This window comes from Mauremys mutica, chromosome 24 (assembly GCF_020497125.1).
Source record: "Mauremys mutica isolate MM-2020 ecotype Southern chromosome 24, ASM2049712v1, whole genome shotgun sequence".
In the NCBI taxonomy this organism is placed as follows: Eukaryota; Metazoa; Chordata; order Testudines; family Geoemydidae; genus Mauremys; species Mauremys mutica.
Window position 1 is genome coordinate 3,657,020 of NC_059095.1, and position 8,956 is coordinate 3,665,975.

An 8,956-nucleotide genomic window follows, 5' to 3' on the forward strand; every position below is an offset into this window, starting at 1 on the left:
CACGCGTTCCTGTCCTCCTCACAAGCACTTCAGGATGTAGAAGTTGCAGGCCGTCCCGCGGGGGCAGGTGCAGAGTCTCCCGATCCGGGCTCCTTTCCTCACGGCACACAGCTCTCCGGCGTCGCACTGGGGAGAGAAGGGCCACTCGGGTTGGACCAGCCGGTCGGACGCCCCCGGCTCAAAGCTGCCTCCCGCCTGGCTGACCGCTCGTTCCCAGGCACTGATCTGTTCTGTCAGGGCTGATACAGAGCTGCAGATGTGCAGGGGCCCCGTCCCCCGTCCCCGGGAGCTCACGATCAACTCCCAGTAACACCGCGGCTGCGCCTGTCGGGCAAGGACCTTGGAGTAAACAGACCTGTGAGACTGGAGGATCGCGATGGACCCTGCTGGGCTGAGAAACGACAGCTCTCCGGTGGCCGAACGAGGAGTTTCTACGCCTCGGGAGCCACGTTGGATGTTGCATTGTTTGCAGTTTGGTTACTGGGTGTTGTCCCTTTAAGAATTGGGGGGGCCCCTCTGGACGGTGGACTGTGTTTGCAGAGAGCTGGGGGCTGGCTGGCCTGCTTCCAGGGCATGGGAGACCTGCCTGCGTAACCGCTGGCAGGGCAGAATGGGGGGGCGGAGGCGTTGATCGTATCTTTCAAGGAGGAAACATGGGGGCTGGGAGAGCCCCCATTGCTCATAATGGGGGAAGAAACTCAGCGGGGGGAGCCCCCATTGCTCATACTGGGGGGGGACAGGGCTGGGGGAGCCCCCATTGCTCATACGGGTGGGGGGGACACAGGGCTGGGAGAGCCCCCATTGCACATACTGCGGGGGATGCGGCTGGGGGAGCCCCCATTGCACATACTGGTGGGGGGACAGGGCTGGGGGAGCCCGCATTGCTCATACTGGGGGGGACACAGGGCTGGGGGAGCCCCCATTGCACATACTGGTGGGGGGACACGGCTGGGGGAGCCCCCATTGCACATACTGGTGGGGGGACACGGCTGGGGGAGCCCCCCCTTGCTCTCACTGGCGGGGGCACACGGGATGTCTCCATTGCTCCCCATGGGAGCTGCCGGGGGCTGGGCCCTACAGAAGATTTGGCGTCTCCATTCAGGCTCCCGAGAGGGAGCTGGGCGCAGCAATCTGGCGGTGCCCGTGCTGAGGTGGCGCTCGCAGCAGGAGGGAGATTTACTCCCCAGCTCCCCAGGGCAAAGCGCCCAGGGCACGTTTACCCCCAGGGCTTTGTTAAAGCCTCAGCCCTGAGCCAGACATGGGTGGCGCGAGCTGCGAGGGCCCGAAATAAAGGCTCCTTACCGAGGGCACCGAGCCCAGCTTCTTCTCTATGGCGGGCAGCCGCTCCGTCTTCAGCTTCTCCAGCACCTCCTGCAGCGCTTCGATCTGCGGGCGAGAGAGAGAGAGAGCGCGTGGGGCGGGCGCTCAGCAGGACGCCTGGGTCCTCGCCTCCAGCCGGCTCCGCAGGCCCCACAGCGGGGACTGGGGATCGGTCGCCCCGGCTATTAGCATGACAAGGGGATCAGCTTGTCACAAGCACCGGAGTCGAAGGCCACGGCCACACTATGGGTGACAGACACCCTAGTGTAGACATTTCCTGCCGCGGCCAAAGGGGTTTCCCTTCCACCTGCCCGAGCCGCAGTAGCCTGGTCGATGGAAGAAGTCGCCCATCCCCCTAGCAGTGTCGAGGTGGGGGAAGGTCGTCAACGCCATCCCTCGGGTGTGAATGTCTCGCACCGAGCGAGGGAGGCAGGGTGCTAAGAATCGTCAGCGGAGCCTCAGGAAGGTCGATGGGGCTTAGGGGCGTAAGTCACTGAGGTGGGCTGGAAAGCTTCCCCCCGCCTGGGGCTGCACGGGCACATGGGGCCAGCTTCATGGACAGCACGGCTTGGCATAGCTGCGCCAGCTTAACTCTAGCTCGTGCTGGTAACAAGGGTCGTGTGGACATGGCGGCAGGGGCTGGCAGCTGGAGTACAAGCCCACCGGGGCTGTAACCTACCTGCCCCCACTACCCTCCTGTTGTGACCCATGCTAGGCTGTGCCGACCTGTGCGGTCACCACATTTTCCTGGCAGTGTGGATGGACTCTGAGCGAGAGCTGGGCCCCGATCCCAACGACCATACACACTGCAAGGCAGCACTATTGCACCCCGAGAGAGTCAGTGACCCCCCCAAGGAGCTGACCCCAAAGTGCCAGCCCTGTGCCTAAGCCACAGGCCCAACCGCTTTGCTTTCAGAGCCCCTGAATCAGTATCAGTCTGGGTGACTGGAGCAGCCCGTGGCACCAACAAACAGGACTGGTGCTTCCTGCGTTCTCTTGGTGCTTTCGCCTCAACCCCCCGTCCCAGCAGGGAGCACGTTTCTGCTGCAGGTGCACTGGCGTTTTCCTGTCGCTTAGGATTTCAGGCGTCACTCCGCGGAGGAGGACGCTGAAGGGCGTGGAATCGGAATGCGTTCTGGGGTCATTTATGGGGCGAGGGTGTTCGCTCGCTCAGTTCCATCTGCCACCCGCTGCTACCCCGGCACTTTAAACCCCCGCTGGGCAGCTCATGTATCTGTGCAACCTCAGGCAAGTCGCAGGGCAAGGCCCAGACACAGGCAGCTACGGGTGCACTTATCGGTGATTTTGAAAATCCCACTAGTCACCTGTCTGCACCTTGCAACGCTGGGCCTCACTCTGCAAAAGGGGGGGGGGTGACAAATCTTCTTTTCACCTCCCTGTTCTCTGCCTTGGCTGCTTAGACCGGGAGCGCTGTAAAGCAAGGCCTGTTCTCGCGGCGCATCTGTGCAGCGCCTGGCACCATGGGGCCCGGCCTTAGGTCAGGATTCTAGATGCTATGACGACACCGTAAATCCTCTCCCTCTCGCTCAGTACTGATGGTCCCTATCACTGCAGTATTTAAGTGCCTCTTGAAGTAGTATTTCCCATTCTATCTCCCAGGACAAGCAGGGATCTCTCTGTCGCTCTCTCAGGTAGTGGGAAAGCACCTTTATATCTTTCTGGCCCTTTCCACTCTTGTTACGTTAACTCCGTGAAGCTCCTCGGCCTGTTGCTATTGAGACCCTGGATAAAGGAGCGTTAGATGCACATGCACTAGAACAGCCATTTGCTGACAAACTTTAAAAACGGAGCCCAGATAAACAGCAGGAAAGCTGAGAAATTCAGAGCCCTGGGCCATATTTCTTTTCCCAGTAGCTGCCTCGAGCACTGAACGTCTAGTGAAAAAGTTTAAAACATGAATTAAAAGACTTGCTCCAGAAAAATCACCCACTCTAATACCTTTGCATCCAGGGTCAAGAAATGAAAGTGACAGTAAAGCAGTGGGATCCATCCATTTTCTTTATGCAGCCATCTGTCCAGAGAGGCTGTGTGTGTTTTAATCTAATTATAACGGCATATTTAGTATTTGTTTCCTGTCGGTTTCACCCGAACAACAGCTATAAATCAATGCAATAAAAACCAACCCGCTTTTTAAAGAAAGTGCCTGGTTTTCATTGGAAACTCCTTTAGCAAACCGACAGCGGTGACTGATTCATGGCTTGGAGAGACAGGAGAGGAGAGTTATCACTGTTACTTAGCTAGACGCGCTTCCTTCACAGCCTGTTTGTCCTGGCCATAGGAAGCCCCTGTCTATCTATGGGATCCCATTGCAGTAGCAGGCAAACGCCTCCCAAGCACCAGTGAGTTTCTCCTTGCCGCGGCCAAGCATTACCCGGGTTCAGCAAAGACTTGAGCCCGTGCTATTGAACTGGGGCCTGAAAGAGACCAGAGTCCATCTACCCTTTGAGCTGGCGCTTACGGAGACGGGACAGCAAGTGTGAAAAATCAGGACAGGGGGTGGGGGGTAATAGGAGCCTATACAAGAAAAAGACCCCAAATCAGGACTGCCCCTATAAACTCGGGACATCTGGTCGCCCTGCTGGCGCTGCGGTTGCCAGCTGGGGGAGAGGTGCGCAGGCCAGCGCTGATGGCACCAGGCTGTGAAAACCAGCAGCGCTGCCCCAGCGGTAGCTACCTAGCGTCCCAGGCAGGGCTGTGCTCGGGGCAGGTACCCCCAGCGCTGGTCCGATCAGGGCTCGCTTGCCTCCGTCTGCGTGAGCTGGAAATCACCCCTCCGGGGGGGTGGCGAAGGGACCCGCAGCCAGGGGTTGGGCAGGGCCGTAGGAAAAACCAATCTCAGCCTAAGCGACTTGGCCAAGGTCACCCGGGGCCAGTGGCAGAGCCCCGGAGGCCCAGCTCAGTGCCTGAGCCACACGCCCATCCTCCCACCTCGCCCCCGAGGGGACGGGCCGCCCCCTGCACGCTGCCCCCCGCCCCTAGGCTCCTTCCCCCCTTACCAGGTCCTTTTCTTCCTGGCTCTGGCTGGCTGCAGCCCTGGGCCCCAGGGGCTCCTGGCCGGCGCCCAGCAGGAAGAGCAGCGAGCAGCCCAGGCAGAGGCGGCCGAGGCGGGAGCTGCCCATGGTGCTGAAGCTCCGGCGTGACCCCCTTGGCTCGCCCCGGGGCTGCAGCTCGCTCGGCTTTATACCGCGCCTCGCCGGCACTTTGAATGCGGAGCGACACCCCCGCAGGCGCCGGATTGGTGGAAACGGTTTCTCCGGGGGCGGGGGCGGCCCGGGGGGAGCTGGGGCTGTCTGGTAGCGCCAGGCCACTTGTGATGGATTTTAGCCTCCTGGCCCCAGGGCGCCCCCGCCCCAGTGAGCTCCCTGCGGGGCGCGGTGACCAGGGGTGCGAGGAGCACCCGGGCACCGCGCTGGGCAGGGGCCCTGCCGGCGGCTGAAGCAAGCCCTGGCTCAGGGGGTGCAGCACGAGCCAAGGGGCTCGGGACCAGCTGGGTTCTAATCCCATTGCCACCAGGTAACTCTGCCCGTCCCACCCTTCCTGCCTCGGTTTCCCCAGGCCGTACAATAGTTACTGATGCTTGAGCCGCCTTTGCAAAGAGCCGGGGACCCCGACTGCTGTTGAGGGGAGGCGAACCCCCCGTTTCATTTAGGCCCTAAGCTCTGCGAGGAACCAACGGGGCCAAGGCTGCTCGACAGACAGGCCGTAACTCAGGCTGCCTGGCTCAGAGAGTCTTAAGTAGGTGGAGACAAGGCCCAAATGCCGCGCTTAGCGGCTTAACTCCAAAGGGTGGAAAATCAATGGATGAACCGGGCCAGGGCTGGGCTCCCCAGAGCCTCATCGCAAAGCGATTCCACCTTGTCAAGGAGAATCAGGGCTGATCCACCAGGACGCTGTGTCCCCGCCGGTAAATCACCGCAACTCTCCGGCCCACACACAGTAATGGGCCGGCGGGGACCAGCCAGCCCCTGGGCGGCCGTGCTGAGGGATTTCCTCGGCGCGGGGCGGGGGCTGGAAAGCGGCAGACAGGCCCGTGAAGGGATTTCTCTTTGAAGACTGCATCCTGGCTCATCCCTCGGTGCAGAGTGATGGGGCCGGGCGATGTCACCCTTCAGAGGCTCCCAGCCGTTACGGTCAGAAGGGACCAGCACGATCATCTGGTCTGACCTCCTGCACGTTGCAGGCCACAGAATCTCACCCACCTGCTGCTGGAATAGACCCCGACCTCTGGCAGAGTCACTGACCTCCTCAAATCGTGGTTGAAAGACATGAAGTTGCAGAGAATCCACCATTTACACTGGTTTAAACCTGCAAGTGACCCCCTGCCCCACGCTGCAGAGGAAGGCGAAAAACCTGGAGGGTCTCTGCCAATCTGACCCGGGGGGAAGTTCCTTCCCAACCCCAAATAGGGGGATCAGTTAGGCCCTGAGCATGTGGGGCAAGACCCGCCAGCCAGACACCTGGGAAAGACTTCTCTGTAGTAACAGAGCCCTCCCCAGCTAGTGTCCCGTCACTGCCTCTCGGCGAGATTTGCTGCTGGCAGTCGCTACACGCCATTGTAGGCAGTCCCATCAGCCCAGGCTCTAGGGGAAAACTGTGCAGCCTGCGCCCCAGGGGCTAGACATACCCCTGCTTGGACCACAACAGGTGCATCTTCGCTAGGGGAAAAACGGGCTTGCAGGACTCACGCGGTAAAATCCCAGGGCCGAGGAGGCCGATTATAGTTTTCACATGAATCGGTAGGTTGAAGTACAGACACTGGGGGAGTGCAGGGCCCCAGGGCAGGTCATCAGCCCAGCCTGCCCCATCTCTGCCAGGCAGAGGCCTCAGGAGGAAGACCTCAGGCTGGCTGCGGAGGGGAGCTGTGGGGCCGGATTTGGCTGGAGAGCTGAGCTGCCAGAGTGGCACTAACCCCTGGGCAGACAGTCCATCCCTTCCGGGTACTCCAACGCTTCGTCTACACTACGAGCGAGGGGGTGAGGCCCTGCCCGGGGAGCTAGTGTGAGTATAAATAGCTGCATCGCTGAGCACGTACCCACCCGTGCCAGGTGGACTTGGACCTGTCATGGGCTCAGCTGTGCCCCCAGGCCGCTACCATGGCTCCATGGCTATTCACAGTCCTGTTCGCTCCCCTGCACCTGCACACGAGCAGGGGAATCACGCTGTAGTGTAGACAGAGCCTGAGCCACCTGGGCCAAGGGTGAGACCAGGGAAGCCCCAAGCGGGTACAGGCCGGGGAGTCGGTTCTGTGCACACGGGGCTTGTGCTGGGGCTGCCAGGGAGCCGAGGCCCCCCCTCCCCAGAGCATCCTCCCAGGAGCGAGCCGCAAACAGTGACGCAGGCTTTCTGTGCAGCCAGCACCTCAGCTGCCGTCACCCTCCCAGGGCAGGGGCAGCCAATTCTCTGAGCAAACATTACTTCCCCTACCCACCGCCCTGCGACTTCTCAGCCTCCTGCCCCCTCGCCAGCAGCCACAGAGCTGAGCCCAGCAGGTCCCCGCAAACAGCAGATGGCTACAAGCTGCAGCCAGGCAGACCGCGGGCGAGTAACTTTGGCAGATGCCGGCAGCACTGCCTCATCTCCCCTGCCCCAGGGAGGCCTGTGCCGAGAGCTGTGCCTGGCACTCTGCTCTGGCTGGGCAGATCAGCCCAATCTAGTGGCAGGGAGTTCCCCACACCCAGGCCAGCGTTCGGGGAAGGCCGGCTGGAGAGCAAGGCAGCCCTTTGCGTAGCTTTGCAAGAGGGCCTGGGTGGGCATCTTCCAAGGGGGAGCTGGTGAGACGCAAGCAGCTGGGGGTTTCGGTTCCTTTGCAATAGATGTGATGATATTTTCGCTCTCGGGGGGGGGGGCAGGGGCGGGGTTACAAGGCCTGGGTGTGAAGCAAGGAGAGAAGCCTCCCGCAGGGCCAGGCCCCGTGAGTCGTGGGCAGGCGTCTCCAGCCCCCCCGGCCGGCTGAGATCAGCGCTGGCTGTAAACACAATTTGTTTTCCTGAGTCCTTATTGGCACCTGCAGCCAGGCCCTGAGCCATAAATCCTGGCAGCAGGAACGGCAGCAGTTAGCCGCTGAGCCCCGGAGGAATCGACCGGCCATCCCCAAGGGGGGCGGCTCCGTCAGCCTCTCACGGCTCTGTCAGCCTCTCGCGGCTCCAGCCCCCGTGCTGTGGCTGAACGATGCGGAGGGGGCAAGCAGGGGCTGAGGGCCGATTTCCTGCTGGGCCCCCAAGCAAGAGCAGCACTGATGGGGAGCAACCCAAGGCTGCTGCTTCCCGGTGAGGCTGCGGGACTGGGAGAGGGGCGGACGTTACCTGTCAGCTCCGTGTTCCTGGGGCACCAGGGCGCAGCATCCAGCCTGTCTGCTCACACAGGACACCCCGCTCCCAGCCTCTGCTTGGACCAAAACCGCTCAGAAGCCAGACGGACAGAAAGCAATGAAAAGGCCGTGGGAGACACCTAACCCCTCCGGACAAGGGTGCCGGATTAAGGGAACTCCCCCAGCCTCAGAGGGGACAGGGAGGCATCCCCAGTAGCGCACAGACTGGAGAACCGAGATGCCAAGGCAAGAACCGCACAGAACTCTGGGACCAGAAAAGCCGGGAAGCAGTGCAGGATGGGGGATCTCTGCTCCAGATGTCAATGAACCCGCCCGCCTGCACACACCCAGCTCAGCTGTTATCAGACCAATTCTAGTAATAAATCCGTTATCGGGATCCAAAATACTGAAGCTGCCTAACTGCACTGTGAGCTCCCTGGGCGGAACACGGCCCCCAGCCAGGAATGAGCAGTTCCCATTGTCTAGCCTGAGCAAAACAACTCTGATCTACTCCTCTGAGTCACCAGTGCACCCACAAACAGATCCAGGGTCTCCCTTGAACCACTGTTCTTCCGCTACAAAAACCCCAACCCACACTCAGGTCAGTGCTCTGCTGCCTGGATCCACAACCTGCATCAGTTCCATGGAGACTTCATCTTCTCCTGACTGATTGCACTGGGGGCTCTGCCTGTCTCCAGCACTCCGGCCCCCCAGCTACCACCACCACCTGCGACCCCCGCTCAAGTCAAGCTTCACAGAGTGGTGAGAACCCGACTCTCTCTCCCCGTCTCTTTCTTTTTCTACTCTCGGTAGTTTTCTAAACCTGATTTTTGTAATCAAATTGTAGCTAGATTTACTATTGTACCTGGTTTGGTTGGTTGGCTCTCCTGGTGTGGTTATTACCTGGCAATAAATCACTTTTCTGGTTACGCTGGTTGCTTCCCTCCCTCTCTCTCTCTCTCTCTCTCTTTTCTTTTTAAGCTTCCCCATTCGCTCTGCAGCGACGCTTCTCGTACCTAAGCTAAAGATCCCTGCAGCGCCCAGAAACTCCTGTGGGGTTTGCTCATCACGTGGGTTACTACCAGCACAATTGTAATGTGAAAGGGGATAGGGACGTTCTGAACCTGTGGCATAGGAGGGTGACAGCTGGGGAGTGCGGCTCGCCCCGGACCGCCGAGTCCGGGGGCGCACAAGCGCTCAGCTGGGGAGTGCGGCTCGCCCCGGCCCGCCGAGTCCGGGGGCGCACAAGCCGCCAGCTGGGGAGTGCGGCTCGGCCCGGCCCGCCGAGTCCGGGGGCGCACAAGCGGC

The 8,956-nt window shown here is 60.9% G+C and overlaps 1 protein-coding gene across 1 annotated transcript; it reads right to left on the bottom strand.

Moving 5' to 3' along the window:
- On the bottom strand, window positions 1-4,479 carry LOC123355727 (cocaine- and amphetamine-regulated transcript protein-like). The gene is made up of 3 exons (XM_044998314.1): window positions 4,338-4,479; window positions 1,303-1,386; window positions 1-126 (listed from the first exon to the last, which is right to left on the bottom strand). Exons 1-3 carry the CDS (start codon window positions 4,458-4,460, stop codon window positions 19-21), a joined length of 315 nt encoding a protein of 104 aa, XP_044854249.1. The 5' UTR covers window positions 4,461-4,479; the 3' UTR covers window positions 1-18.
- Between the last annotated feature and the right edge of the window lie 4,477 nt (window positions 4,480-8,956).

Excerpts from the sequence above, each read along its gene's own strand:
- LOC123355727 (XM_044998314.1), bottom strand. The coding sequence starts at position 4,460 with ATGGGCAGCTCCCGCCTCGGCCGCCTCTGCCTGGGCTGCTCGCTGCTC. Across the intron at positions 1,387-4,337 it reads GCCAGGAAGAAAAGGACCTG|ATCGAAGCGCTGCAGGAGGT; the intron begins GTAAGGGGGGAA and ends TCTCGCCCGCAG. Across the intron at positions 127-1,302 it reads AGCTGGGCTCGGTGCCCTCG|TGCGACGCCGGAGAGCTGTG; the intron begins GTAAGGAGCCTT and ends TTCTCTCCCCAG.